A 15,963-nucleotide genomic window follows, 5' to 3' on the forward strand; every position below is an offset into this window, starting at 1 on the left:
GCAGGTGCACACACTAAGTACTAAGAATCAAAAGAATTCTCTGTACTCAGATTAGAGCTTGAGGTGGGAGTGACAAGGCTGGAACCGGTAATGCTTACTATGGAGACCGGGCTGGTACTGGTAATGCAACAGTATATGGGCTGGAATTGGTAAGTGTAACAATGAGCTGGAAGCAGCAGCAACAGCACTGAAGTAAATTAGCACAGAGTTCTGCTGAGACAAAATTACGTCTGTAAAAGTAACATGTTCCCATTGGTTGCCAGGATCAGCTGAGCACAAGAAGTAATTCTGTTGGTGGAGATGTTGTCAGATGACTTTTCCAAAATGGCAGCATCTATGCTGCAGTGCTGGCCGCGGCTAATGCGGGACATCATCAGTCGGCACACTGGAGATGAATCAGGGGACCAGTGGGCAATGGTAAACCTCAAGGAAAGAAAGCGTTGTGGTAAGTATCAGGGCGTTGATCCCCAGACTGTGACACAGGATCTATGGAGGTGTGGGTCACCACAGTGCCTCCTACATTACTGTTCTTGAAATAGAGCTGGCTCTGGGCAGTGGACCTACTGTCTCAGGTCTGCTGATGTCGACCAGTGGGTATGAGAGCTCCAACAATAATGGCTCATCAGAAACATTTGAAATATTTTGGCAGCTGGCAACCTGCCACCTGGCCCAGCCCGCCACTTAGTATAATGCTGCTGGTGCCGTTATATAAGCCAGACTGTCAGTACTGGTGGATAAGTGTTGATCACACAATAATGAAAATGTATTGATACAGTAGCGTTAAAATTGGATCACCATATTCACACACTACTACATATGACCTGCTTTTTTGAAATGCTAGTGAACCGCTTTAATCTCGCAGTATGTCGGAGGAAAGCTCCATAGTTAGAATCTTAACAAGGGTAACCTTGAACTATTGAATTGCCGTAACAGCCATTATATTGCAGCAAGTGCAGTAAGGCTGTGAGTGTGTCTGTAGCAAGGAGTTAACTAGTGAACTGCTGTAACAGCTGGTGAATTTCTGCAAGTGCAGTAAGGTTGTCAGCATGCTCGTAGCAAACAGCCAACTGGTGAATTTCTGTAACCAGAAGCGTAATGAGGGTGGTTGGGCGCCAATGAATGGGGGTGTGCTGGTGCGGGGGCATGGCATTGTAGCAGTATGGTATTGAATTTACCTGATGCCAATACATGTTAAACAGCATTGCAGCAGGAGCAATAATGTGCCATGGGCGGATTTAGGTGTGAGGGTGCTCATAGGCACAACAGTAACAACCCCCTGGCACAACTATTTTTATTATCATTTATTGTTTATAAGCACTCATTTGATTATAGCAAATTCAATAGAACAAAAAAAGAAGCCATTAACTATGACATTATTTTATTTTTAGTTATATATACATATTTACTAAGTAGAACAGCTTACAGGGGCAGTGTGTACATGTCCTATCCCTTTACACTCAAGATGTAGCATCCAAGATGTCATATGTTACAGTGGAAATATTTTGCAGTTACAGGTTTCTCCAGATGTAGACACGCACATCTAGCCTGCAGCATGCATATTTATGGCAAGCCAGGCACGGCAAGTGTGCCTGTTACCAGGATGTGCATGTGTGTCTAAGTACGCGCGCCCATAGGAATATTAAGTTGCACCCACGCCTAGGTGCAACATGTGTGCCCATGCGACAGTGGCGCATGCTGGATGTGCGTGGCTACATCTGTACATCTTGTGTCAATACGCTACGTAGCAGATGCCTGACATGAGAGAACTGACAGGTCCAGGGAATTCTGTTTACGTCGGGCATCTTTCTTGCCGAAAATGCGTCTTATTCGTACTGCTATGCAAATAGTATGCACAAGCAGATTCTGCTGATTAAAATGATATGGGGCTGTATCTGTATGCGAAATGGTATGTTAAAGTGTTTTCTAGGAAAATACTGTAACATACTGTACTATTTTGTATGCTAATACAGCCACGGTCATACACAGAATATAGACATGCCGCATATCATTTAATTAGCATAAATTGTTTGTACATCCTATTTGCTTCATTTTGCGAATAAGACATATTATAATGGCAAAAGACGCATGTAAAGACGCTTGGTGCTACTGAGTCACTCTACAACATGGCATGAGTAGAATGGCTGTCGTGCAGGGAGGCTAAATGGAAGTGGACACATCTGTACTGGAACATTTCAGACTGACCGTATCAACACAAGCATCCAAGTGCCACCCCCCAACAAGTGCCATTTGTCCCTTCTGGAGAGGGGTCATGTTGGGAGGTTTGCTAATGCCATATTACAACTGTTGTGTCTATGTTCCCCTCGTTGAAAGGACCAGGAAGTGACAGCACGAGAGGCATAGGCATGCGCACAGGGGGTGCCTGGTGCGCACATGCACCCCCCTAATGTCCGGCACTGCCCCACGCGCCATGCCTGCTACAGATGCCGCCGAGACCTGGACTTCTCATTGCTGCACTGCGCCTGTGCCCACCACGGACGCTATCGCTATACAGCATATATCCTGGGGGGGGGAGTGACGTCGCACTCTGCCTGGCGATGTGACATGTTGATGTCACACCACACACTCTCCCTCCCCACCCATGCTCTCAATGCACTGGTGTGTTCCCTACCACTGCTGCCACGCACCACTCAGGAGGACTTGGAGCTGCCGTTGGACCAAAGGACACATTCAGTGGCAGTGTCACTGAGGCAGTAAGTAACCTCACACTGCATGCAGGAAAAAGAGGGGGCCAGCCCAGACAGGAGGAATGAATATATATATATATATATATATATATATATATTATTTTTTTTTGTTATTCTTATTATTATTTTTAAAGCACTACATCCATGTACATTATGTAATCCTTCTTTTCCCTTTTTATTTCATGTTTTTTTTTAACATATATATATATATATATATATATATATATATGTGACTCAGTTCCATTCAGCGGCACTCGGAGGCTTGTGGATAACGTATAACGTGCTTTAATATGTCATAGTGACAGTCTGCATACCAACGTTTCGGGGCGTGACCACCCCTTTGTCAAGGTGAGCAAAATTTTAATACAGACATAAACGTATAAAACTCATATAAAACATAAGGATTGGACCCGTACAATAAAAAAAGATTATAAAAGCTTATCTGTAATCCTTTCAGAGGAGTGGATCATCTTCCCAACGCGTAATTTTCTAGGACTTCATCAAGGGGTAATTACTTGATGAAGTCCTAGAAAATTATTAAAAGGACGAAATGCGTTGGGCAGATGATCCACCTCCTCTGAAAGGATTACAGATAAGCTTTTATAATCTTTTTTATTGTACGGGTCCAATCCTTATGTTTTATATGTGTTTTATACGTTTATGTCTGTATTAAAATTTTCAAAATTACTACACTATGGGCTCTTCTTCCCGTTTCTGGGAAACTCTATTTTATCTCTAAGGGTCCCCAGCATGAACCTCAGGAGAAGAACCTTTACAGACACCTCTACATGCAAGCTTTGCAAGTTCTGTGGGTACTTATTTTTATACTACCTTAGGCGGTGGGCACTTTTCACAGTCATTCAATTGTGACACTGGGTGCACCATTTACTTAAAGGCACAACTACTAATCACATTGGAAATTGATTTGTGCACACCTTTACATATGTTGGCAATAGTACACTATTTTGTGGTATTCTTCTAATTTTCATACGGACCACCTACGGAGTCAGTGGGAAAGCTAGAAGACCGGCATCAGGAGAAATACGATTTATACTACACGCTTGATATATACATGGGATGCGGTACGCATATTATTATTTAATTCTCACTTGGAGTTCGCATAACACAGAAGGCGCTGGGTTCTACCATTTTGTACATTTTATCCATTTGGACTTTTGAAATAGAGTCCACCCGAGAGGACCTTTCTAGCAGCCCCCTGAACAGGGGAAGTGTTCTTGAACTTTTTAATTTTAATTTAAAATTATATTAGTCTTGTTATCCAGGTAGCAGCGCTATTTGCACTATTGTTTTGTATATATATATATATATATATATATATATATATATATATATATATATATATACTAGCTGGGCCAAGCATATGGCATATGCACTCAGGAAACTACTGAATGCTTGGCTCAGCTAGTGTGTATATATATATATATATATATATATATATATATGTGTGTAAACCTTCTTTTCTTTTTTTTTCATGAGTGTACCCACAGATTTTATTACTTTTAGATCTCATTCTTTTTCTTTTTGATAAGAGTGATACTACTCATACCGTGTGACATAATATGGATTTTGGCTCATACTGTGTATCATAATGTGAATTTCGGCTCATACTGTGTGGCATAATGTGAATTTCGGCTCATACTGTGTATTATAATGTGACTTTTCGGCTCATACTGTGTGGTGTAATGTGAATTTCAGCTCATACCGTGTGACATAATGTGAATTTCTGCTTGAACCGTTTGGCATAATGTGAATGTGGCTCGTACTGTGTGGCATAATGTGAATTTCGGCTCATACTGTGTGGCGTAATGTGATTTTCGGCTAATACCATGTGACATAATGTGAATTTCGGCTCATAGCATTTGGCATAATGTGAATGTGGCTCATACTGTGTGACGTAAAGTGAATTTCGGCTCACACTGTGTGGCGTAATGTGAATTTTGGTTAATAATGTGTGACAATGTAAATTTCGGCTCATACTATGTGACATAATGTGAATGTGGCTCATACCGTGTGACATAATGTGAATGTTCGGCTCATACTGTGTGGTGTAATGTGAATTTTGGCTAAAACCGTGTGACGTAATGTGAATTTTGGTTCATACTGTGTGACATATTGCAAATTTTGGTTCATACTGTGTGACATAATGGAAATGTGGATTATACCATGTGACATAATGGGAATTTAGTCTCATACCATGTGACATATTGCAAATTTTGGTTCATACTGTGTGGCATAATGTGAATAAGGGGCACTACTATCAGTAGCTGGTGAGCATGGTGACGTGTGACAAATGCTGGTGTCTTGCTGAGGAGGAGTCCGATGGAATAGAAAGAGGCAAATGTGGCTCTGATTGTCACGTCTAGCAAAGTTTGAGGATCCGGCAGCTGAGACTTGCCCGAGGAGGTAGATAGCTGTGGGTGAACAAGATGAGGGGGTTGGATATAGTTCCTTCGCATGGGACACGAGCAATGAAGAACATAGGCGGGGTTGAAAGTCAATAAATAGTATTTATTATGTACAGGGCTGAGGTAGAGAACTGTGGCTGGAGCACGATGGTTAAAGAACGTAGTTGCGGATAAAGAACTGCAGGTTGTGGCTTGAAAGACGAGGTTGTGAATAATGAACTGCGGAACTGTGGATGGTGGTTAAAAGACGTGGCTGGAGGTAAAGAACTGTGGACTGTGATATGAAAGACGAGACTGTAGATGATGAACTGTGGATTGTAGTTGAAGACGTGGCTGGAGACAAGGACTGTGGACTGTGGTTTGGAGGATGAAGCTGAAGATAACAATCTGCAGGTTGTGGTCGGTGGTACAAAGATGTGGCTGGTGAAGTAGATCTGTGGAGTGTGGCTTGAAAGACGAGGCAGAAGACCCGGGGCCGACTGTGCCCAAAGAGTCTTACTGGACCGGGTTTTCCAGGAGCGCTTCCACAGGCAGTAGCAGGTTAGGAACGGCAGAACTGCAGCAGCAATAGGGAACCGACCAAGCAGGAGCAGGAGTAACCAGAATACAACAAGGATCCTGGGAGCACAGGCTAAAGCACCTACAAAAGGGTTGTAACTTGAAGCACTGGCGTTCCTGTCCTAAACCAGCCCCCTTTTATAGGGAGAGCTTCCCCTGGATTGGCTGGAAGAAACAGGAAATAGGAACTATGCTTAAAACTTGGTCTCCAACATGGCGGCGCCCAGTAATGCAGACCTTTCTGCAAAGCCACATTGCTCTCTGCCTCTGGTCTCCTAGCAACGGCTCAGCAAGAACGACCCGCTGTAGCGGCGTTCCGCCGCCATGAGCGGACCCCCTCACCGCCGCCACTGCTGCCCATGGACCCGGCGCAGCAGCCCACCTCCGCCGCTGCCCACACACCGCCAGAGAAGCCAGCCTTGCGGCCCCAGCGTACCGGTAAGACTCCGGACGCTGACACTGATGGCACATGTGTACATTTTAAACTTGACTTCTGTTATATTAAAACTCAAATGTTCGGCCCCCTAGATCTTCCATGCTTTTCAGTCTGGCCCACTCAAAATCAGGGTGTTGGTGCTGGGGGGTGTAAGGGGTGGGGAAGGAGGGAAATGCATACGTACCTAGGCCCACCACTATCTAGTTCCGCCACTGGATCAGGGATAGGTTGGGGAAGTGTAAGCAGCAATAGGGTGCATACGCATCTAGGACTCAGGGTTATGCTGTAGCGGACAGTCAGTACCGGCTGGTAGTCGCACCATTATGTTTTATTTTATTTCTCTGGGGTGTATTATATCTACTTTTTTATTAGGAACTAGGGAGAAATTAGATTAAGCCACTGATTTTACTGAATGTAAAATAATGCTAGACATGGCCCAAAAGGCAGTGCTAGACATGCCCCTCCTGCGATGCACCTCTAATAAAATTAGCTGCGCACGCCTATGATGAGAGGACAGAAGAGAACTTCCACCATTACAGCACGTTGTTTTATCCATTCTCTGTTGGTTATTTTGTTTTATCTATGCACTGTTGTACTCTTGCGGGCTCGCTCCGCTTCGGGATCGACGTCTCGCTCCACTCGTTACATACCCTCCAACATTTTACACATAAAAATCGGTACAAATTCGAAAAAGGGGTGTGGCCACTGGTAAAGTTTTCCTATACTTTCAATGGAAGTTTGGAGAGCCAAAAATCAGTACACACCATAAGAAAAAAGGTACAGTTGGATGGTATGCCGTTACAGGTTACTATTCCAAATACTTGGTGACATGGACCCAGGGGATTATGGGAAAGGTCCTCTCCACGAAGGGTAACTAGACGCTACTTGCAAGAGAATTTGTGAAAATAATAGGCTTCAGTAAAATGAATCCGACAAGTATTGCAGCAACAATAATGATACTAGTTAGTTCTCTAGTGACTGGAGCTGTGATGATGTATGGTAGGATGCTGTAAAATACATATAGCTTTTACGTAGGATAAATAAGATGCTGCCTTCTATTATTACAGTCATGTCTGCTAGGCTACTCTACTAAACTCTTCTTAGCTCTTATCACAGTCAAAGTCAGTCGGAATGCGCTTGTTGTTGTTCCCAAAACAAAGATGGCTTCCGTACACGTCGCACAAACAGGTCACCTGATTAGTCACATGATTCGGTACAGAAGTGACGTTTTCCTATCAGCCAACCAAAGAGCGGAAAGCTGGTCACTATGCCAACGTGTTCCGCCCCCGGTTTGTGCCTCCTCCGGCCCCAGGTTCCTAGACATGGTGAGTTCTCTGTATCCGGACAGAGGTGCCGTGCTGTGTGACAGGGATGGTGTGGGAATGTGAGGGCATATTATTGGCGGGTGTGTGTGCCGCTGTATTACCTGCACTTTATTAACGATTAGAAGTCTACCTGTTAGCACGCAGATGCTGGTTACATATAGCGGGCTTTGGCATCTTGGAACTCTCTCCAGTTGTTGGTGTGCCAACATCATGCCCTGCCAGCCTGTAACCAGTTGTGATGGTAAGACCTAGGCTGGCTACATCACCCACCAAAGGTTATGAACCATAGGTTGCCAACTTGACCAACCTATGGCTCACCAGCTGATGAGGCATAGACTTCCTACCTCATCAATACAGCTGGTGATTCGGAAGTAATATGCCTTATTCGCACAGTTGATGAGCCATAGGTTGCCCACCTTATCCACATAACTGATAAGCCATATGCTGCCTACCTCACCCATACAGCTGATGAGTCTTTTAGGTAGACCACTTTATCCAAACCAGCTGATGAGCCATAGGTCGAGTTCCCTAACTCATTCTCATAACTGAGGTTCCATAGGGGTCCCTCCTTATTCATTACCAGGTGGTGAACCGTTGGCTGCCTACTTCATCCACACCAGCTGATGGGCCATAGTTTGCCTTATTCATCTATACCAGGTGGTGAGCTATAGATTGCTTACCACTATCTGGTTAGTCATCAGTGATCGCGCTGATCCCAAGAAAAAGTGGGTCCCAGGGACCCCCTCACTTTCAAAAATTGGGGTCCCACCGGTCTTTTTCTGGGTCCCATCGGAATGAAGGTTCTTATTAATCTTAATCTTGTTTGGACACTGCAAAAGTGTTGCAAGGTGGGGGGATGGGGTGACAGTGCTGCTGGGCTGTGTAGCGTGCAGGACACCCTGCACCAGAGCTGTAACTAGACATTTTGGTGCCCTTAGGCAGAAAGTGAATTGGTGTTCCACCTTACTAGACCGCAAAGTAAAGGCAGTGTGCGCCGAAGGCGCGCTGCAACATTTGAGGGGTGTGGCTTCATGGGGAAGGGGCTTTAGAGGGGGTGGGTATATGGGGGTGGGGTAACTATCCTGGTCAATGTGTGAATTTGTGTTGGTGTATGCTGGGCACTGCCCTCACCCCCAGTGTTTTAATCGTTAGCTGTTGCCATCCCTCTCAAACCCCTCCAATAGCCGGGCTTCCGGGAGGACTGTTAGACGGGGAGGAGGAGCTGTTGGTGCCTTTCACTCCCGTATGCAGCTGCGGCACCCGGCATACTCAGAAGGCGGACCGAACTGCAGCGTTAACCAGCTTTCTCGGCGGCCACCTGTCTCCTCCCCATTCCGCTGCTGCTATTCACTTCTCCCCCTCACCGCCGCGGCCACTCCGAACTCGGCGTAGCGGATGCCGCGCCTAGCCTTGGAATTCACCGGCGCATGCCCCCGCATCCTGAGTGGCCGCGGCGGTGAGGGGGAGAAGTGAATAGCAGCACCGGGATGGGGAGGAGACAGGTGGCCGCCGAGAAAGCTTGTTAACGCTGCAGTTCGGTCCGCCTTCTGAGTATGCCGGGTGCCGCAGCTGCATACGGGAGTGAAAGGCACCAACAGCTCCTCCTCCCCGTCTAACAGTCCTCCCTGAAGCCCGGCTATTGGAGGGGTTTGAGAGGGAGACTATTGTGATTGGCCGCTGGACCTGGAGACCTAAAAGGCACCACAGGATTGGCCGCTGGACCCAGAGACTTCAAAGAAGACACAAGATTGGCAGCGGGACCCGGCGGAGAGATCAAAGGAGCTACAGGACTGCCTATAACGGAGTGCGTCCCCAGGGATGCACTCATTTTGTAAAAGCGAGTCCCCGATCCTCATTATGGGGTAAAATACGCGCTATAGCGCGTTTTTGCGATTACTGGTCATAAGTTGACTCTGTTTGAAGTCGAACTTAAGTTGTGGTGTGGTCTTTATTGTTATATTAGTTTTTTTCCTGTCACATTGTAGTGTCATTTTTAGTGTGTTGTAAACAATAGATATCTGGTTAATTAGGTGATAGCATTACTTATCACTACGAGGGACGTTGAGGCAGGGGAGGTAGAGACCTTTCAAACTCCTGAGATTTTATATAAAAATGATTAGAATAATACAAAGAAGATATTTATAACATAAACATCTTCTTTGTTTATTGTAATCCTTTTTACAGCTAACACTCATCAGCTTTGTAGAGATCCCTGGAGCTGCAGGGAAACGGATGAGGCAGCAACAGCTCTGCCTTGGTTCTAAAGTCAGACTTTGCTTTGCAGAGCTGGGGGCGGGGCGAGGCCATAGGCAGTAATACTGCACAGAAAGGGAGCTGATAGAGGCATGCCTCTGAGTGTTGGGGCGGGCCTTGTGCAGAGATGGACACTGATGTGTCATGTGACCAGGCAGTGCACTGTAGTTGAAGCTCAGTCAGCAGCAAGAGAAGATGCAGCTAGGAGACTCATTGGACACTGTAGCTTAGTGTAGTGAGGGGAGAGTTACAGTGAGACAGGCTTCCAGCATGTAGACCCATCCCAATGTGTGACTCCCCAGCCATTCACCTCACTGCACACCACCACTGATTACTACGTACCCCATGGCATAATTATTATTTTTCATCTTTTTTTTTACATGGCGCCACAAGAGTTCCCGTACCACCATGCATAGAGGGTTGTCCATACAGTAACATTACAAATGTACGGTTAGAGAAGTTCATACATTTACAGATAAACAGTACATAGTACAACCAGTAAATTACATGGTCACCACAGTTGGCGAGTGTTTGCAAGAGCTTACATCCTAGAGGAATAAATGAGTGAAATGAACATAGGCTAACACCATGTGAAATATTTCTTCTGTTTAAGGGTCTTGTATACACAGCTAATCAAGACAAATAAAAGAAAAAACTGCATTGCCATTTTTTTGTTACAATATTGACTTTAGGATACCACATTTTTAAAGGTAGGGGACGATTCAATTCCTATGCTTGCTAAGGGTTGCTCGAGAACAGCGCATCATGGCCATCAACTTTGCTAGTTTCTGCTGCAGGGTACACTGGGCTCCACAGGGAATGACATTGGGGTGTAGAGTAGGATCTTGATCCGAGGCACCAACAGGCTCAAAGCTTTGACTGTCCCCTGAATGCATAGCGCCGCTTCCTCTATAACCCCGCCTCCGTGCACAGTAGCTCAGTTTTGTAATTGGTGCCATGCAGTAAGCAGGCATACAACAGGGGGGCAGCTCCAGCAGCCCTGAGAAGAAGTTTTTAATGAAAAATGAAGACTTCAAGGGCTGCAGCAGAGACACTGACTTTGTTAGATGTCAGTCAGACATCTTCTGCTGCAGCTCCATCACCTCCGCCAACCGCGCTGTATACTCCCGTGCCCTGGTTGTCGGGTACTTACGGCGGAGGCTCCGGTTTCTTCCAGTTAGTCACACATACACTACCACTGTTCTCCTGGATCACGTGGCTCTGGGAGGAGGTAAGTGGGTCCCCTCGGCGGGACCCGCTGTAAATTGCGATCCCGCGCGGCTGGTGGGAGGCGGGCCGCACGCGTTGGCGTGGACACTGTGGCAGTACAGGGACCCCACTAGACCACCAGGGCAAGGGCACAGGTCGGTTTACCTGGTAGTGAAATCCAGCAGGGGGATAAGGCTTTGACCTGTAGCCCCTCCCCCAGGGCGCCATTTAGAGTAAATGTTCCTGCCCTGGAGCTGCATCTCTCTCCCTCACTCCCTGTCAGCGTTTGGGCGCTATTAGGACAAGCTGAGCTGATCCTGGGACTGTTTGGGCAAATCCTCCTTTGTAAAGCCGCCTGCATGTCAGCGCTGTGCATTTTACAGGACACTTAAGTATTCTACATGTCTGCTGACAGTGTTAGTTAAGAAAGAGTGCATTTAGTCAGGGTTATATAGTACAAGTACCCTGTGATATACATCCAGCCTTTACTGTGCATTGTTGTATCTATTGAGTGTATAGCTATACTTAGTACTACTTTGTATTGCTAGTCCAGTGCAGTTTTATTGCATGTCATAATTTCTGCATTGTGTAATGTGACTATGTGTGTGTGCATATAGCTGCTGTGTGACCTCCATTTCATGTATCTCACTCAGATTGCTATCCCTATATTCTATAACCTGAGGGAGCAAAGTGCGTCAGGTTTATCATTTAATATAGGTGTTTCACAAGATATACTCAGTGTGTATTTTTCTCTGTGATTTTTAGTCACCATATACCTCTTGAATTCCCTATTTGTGCTGTTACACTGCACAGGGGGTTCTTGTCAGGTATTGTGCTGCTGATATTGTACTGGGTTGCCCTGCATTGAGCTTTCGGATATGTCGGCTACAAGGGGCAACGGAGCTGGGGCTGATCCCACATTGTGTGGTGTTGACGCTGCAGACGCATTTGAGGAAAATATAGTAGCTGAGGGCTCAGGTTCTGGGGGCTCCTTACCCCCCAGTGGGATCATAGCAACGGCGGTTCAAAATGACCCGCCTTGGGCTACTTTCTCCACGCTTTTAAATACGCTGGTAACTAGATTAACGCCCCCTATGGGACCTCCTGTGCCAGTACAACCGCTTATGGTCCCCGTGGTTAACCCGCTATGGGCAGATCAACTGTCTGATTCAATTGCTGTAACTGAGCAATCACTGACTACTCAGAAGTCTAACCCTCGCCCGCCTAAGACCAAGGTGTCCTCTAAGCGGGCCATTACTTCCTCACAATCCACGAACGTCCCAGCACCTCATCTGATGAGGATGGCGTTTATACTGACCCTACAGATTCTGATCCTGACACTTCTGATGGGGACCCTGCTTCACAGGTGGATGTTCCTGACTTGTTGGAGGTTATCAGGCTCATTCTTCAAATTATTGATGACCCGGAGCCTGATGCTGCCCCTAAGAAACCGGACAGATTTAAACGTCAGAAAGTGGTTAAACAAGTTTTCTCATACGTCCCAGAGGATGCTGGGGACGACATCAAGACCATGGGGTATAGATGGGACCCGCAGGAGACATGGGCACTCTAAAGACTTTTCATTGGGTGTGAACTGGCTCCTCCCTCTATGCCCCTCCTCCAGACCTCAGTTTTAGAAATGTGCCCAGGTCGACTGGATGCACTCTGAGGAGCTCTACTGAGTTTCTCTGAAAAGACTTATGTTAGTTTTTTTATTTTCAGGGAGATCTGCTGGCATCAGACTCCCTGCTTCGTGGGACTGAGGGGGCAGAAGCAGAACCAACTTCCTCAGAGTTTCATGGCTCTGTTTCTGGCTGACAGGACACCATTAGCTCCTGAAGGGAACTGAACCCTAGCCGTGCCTAGATGCTCACTCCCACAGCACGCCGTCGCCCCCTTCACAGAGCCAGAAGTCAGAAGACAGGTGAGTATGAGATGAATGTTCTTCAATCCATAAGTGACGGCTGAGGTGCGGCGCGGCTGGCGGGAGCGCAGCGCGCCATTGCTGCCCACACACACAGGCACTGCAGGGCGCGGGGGCCCTGGGCAGCAAGAAAAATACCTCAAACTGGCTAAAAGGGGGCATAAGATGCCGCTGGCACAGCCCTATCCCCGCCAGTATAAATATTGTCATGGATACTGAGGGGCGGAGCTTCTTCCTCAGGCAGCCAGCACACTACTCAGCACCATTTTCTTTCTCTCCTCAGGCTGCAGAGGACACGCTGGTCCTCTCCTCCACTTCTGACAAGTACAGGGTGCTATAAAGTGGGGGCACAAAGCGATTGTGGTGCATTTGATAGTGTATATTACTATTTTTATAAGCGCTTTTGGGCTGTGGACATACTGTGTTCACAGGCAATACTGGCGCTGGGTTTGTGAACTGGCTGCTCCTATCCTGTGTCCCTTTGACAGATTTTACTGTGGGTCTGTCCCCAAAATAAGTCCCAGTGTGTCTGTGAGTGTGGTGTACACGTGTGAGGCATGTCTGAGGCAGGGAGTTCCTCCCCAGAGGAAGCCATTTTAGGGACACAGAGTTGTAATGCGGTGGCACTACTGGCACACCAAGAGCCTGCATGGGTGAAAGAGCTACGTGACAGTATGCATCTGATTAACCATTGATTAGATAAGTCTGAATCTAAGGCTGCATGCTGGAGAAAATCTGTGGAAGATGTGATTTTTCAGGATGCTGTTATTCCTTATGCGGGCGGCCCCTCTGGGTCACATAAGAGACCATTTGCAAATGCTGTAAACACTGATACCGACACGGATTCTGATTCTTGTGTCGACAATAGTGAATCCAGAGAGATAGATCATAAATTGGCAAAAAGTATACAATATATGATTGTGGCTATAAGGGACCTCAGGAGAAAGCTTATTTATGTAAGGAAAAGAAATCCAAAGTCACGTTCCCTCCTTCACACAAACTAAATGTTCTGTTTGAAGGGATGTGGGTGAATCCTGATAAAAAATGTCGTATTCCCAAAAGGATTCACATAGCTTATCCTTTCTCGGTTGAAGACAGGAAAAAATGGGAGTCAGCCCCTGTGTTAGACAGTGCACTTTCCAGGTTGACAAGGTAATTCTCCCTGCTCCAGGCACGGCTTCTCTTAAAGAGCCGGCAGACCGCAAAATGGAAACGACATTGAAATCCATTTATGTTACCAATGGTACACTGCTCAGGCCCACTATTGCCTGCGCATGGCTGAGTCGCGCTATTGAAAAATGGTCAGAAAGCGTGTCATCAGAAATTGACACGATTGATAAAGATGAGATACTCCTTAAGTTAGGGAATATCAAGGACGCTGCCGCCTACATGCTGGAAGCAATGAAGGATATTGGACTCTTGAGTTCACAAGCCGCTACCATGGCAGTATCAGCTAGGCGGCCGTTATGGATTCGCCACTGGAACGCGGATGCAGATTCCAAAAGAAACATAGATGCTCTCCCATTTAAAGGTGAGGCCTTATTTGGCGATGGCCTGGATGCGTTAGTCTTGGCGGCTACCGCAGGTAAGTCAACATTTTTGCCCTCTGCACCTGCACCGGCAAAAAAGACCTATCACCCGCAAATGCAGTCCTTTCGGCCCAATAAATACAAAAAGGCGAGTGGTTCCCCCTTCTTTGCAAGTAGGGGAAGGGGAAGGAGAAAGAAGCCCACACCGGCTCTAGGTTCCCAAGAGCAGAAGTCTACCCCTAATTCTGCCAAATCCCCAGCATGATGCTGGAACTCCTTTGCGGGAGGCCGCTCGGGTGGGGGCACGTCTCAAACTCTTCAGCCAGGATTGGATTCTGTCTGGCCTGGATCCCTGGGTGTTGCAAATAGTATCCCAGGGATACAAACTAGAGTTTCAAGACGTTCCCCCAAGCCGATTTTTCAAAACGACCTTGCCAGCTTCTCCGCCAGAGAGAAGCAGTAACAGCGGCAATCCAAAAATTATGTCAAGACCAGGTTATAGTCCTGGTACCGTTGTCACAACAAGGGCGGGGTTTTTATTCAAGCCTCTTTGTTGTTCCGAAACCGGACGGCTCGGTCAGACCGATCCTAAATCTAAAAGATCTGAATTTCTTCCTGAAAAGGTTCAAGTTCAAGATGGAATCACTTCGGGCGGTAATTGCCAGTCTGGAGGAGGGGGACTACTTAGTGTCGGTGGACATAAAGGATGCTTACCTGCATGTTCCCATTTATCCTCCTCACCAGGCTTATCTGAGATTCGCGATTCAGGATTGCCATTACCAATTCCAGACGTTACCTTTCGGTCTCTCCACGGCGCCGAGGGTATTCACCAAGGTGATGGCGGAGATGATTGTCCTCCGTCAGAAAGGAGTCAATATAATCCATTATCTGGACGACCTCCTGATAAAGGCGAGATCCAGGGAGCAGTTGTTACAAAACATATCACTCTCCCTGTCAATACTCCAACAACACGGGTGTGCCAGAAATTACCCAAAGTCACAGTTGGAACTGACAACAAGGTTGTCTTTCCTCGGGATGATTCTGGACACAGAAGTTCAGAGAGTAGTTCTTCCGGTGGAAATGGCTCTGGAAATCCAGAAAATGGTAAAACAGATATTGAAACCATTGAGTGTGTCGATCCATCAGTGCATTCGGTTGTTGGGGAAGATGGTGGCGGCCTACGAGGCCATACAGTTTGGCAGATTCCATTCCAGAGTATTCCAGTGGGACCTGTTGGACAAGTGGTCGGGGTCACACCCACACATGCACAGAAAGATAATCCTGTCGTCAAAAAACAGGATTTCGCTCCTGTGGTGGTTGCACAGCTCTCACCTGCTAGAGGGACGCAGGTTCGGGATTCAGGACTGGGTCCTAGTAACCACGGATGCAAGTCTCTGAGGCTGGGGCGCAGTCTCTCAGGGAGAAAACTTCCAGGGACGTTGGTCACAACATTAAGCCTGCCTTCACATAAACGTTCTGGAGCTAAGAGCCATTTACAACGGCCTTCAACAAGCGGTACATCTTCTTCAAGACCGTCCCGTGCAGATCCAGGCGGACAATGTAACAGCAGTCGCATACATAAACAGGCAGGGCGGAAC

At 46.7% G+C, this 15,963-nt stretch overlaps 1 protein-coding gene across 2 annotated transcripts in view; it reads left to right on the plus strand.

The window, feature by feature from the left end:
- Positions 1-7,281: 7,281 nt before the first annotated feature.
- The window catches only part of SLC30A6 (solute carrier family 30 member 6), a 146,445-nt gene continuing 137,763 nt past the window's right edge, over positions 7,282-15,963 (plus strand). The window contains exon 1 of one of the 2 annotated variants that reach the window (XM_063918028.1): positions 7,282-7,450. In XM_063918028.1, the coding sequence (XP_063774098.1) occupies positions 7,286-7,450 (165 nt within the window). In that variant the 5' untranslated portion in view covers positions 7,282-7,285. Of the gene's footprint in view, positions 7,451-7,669; positions 7,692-15,963 lie in introns of those variants that run through there. The other variant, XM_063918029.1, reaches the window with a different exon arrangement.

Source organism: Pseudophryne corroboree, chromosome 4 (assembly GCF_028390025.1).
Source record: "Pseudophryne corroboree isolate aPseCor3 chromosome 4, aPseCor3.hap2, whole genome shotgun sequence".
Classification (NCBI taxonomy): Eukaryota; Metazoa; Chordata; class Amphibia; order Anura; family Myobatrachidae; genus Pseudophryne; species Pseudophryne corroboree.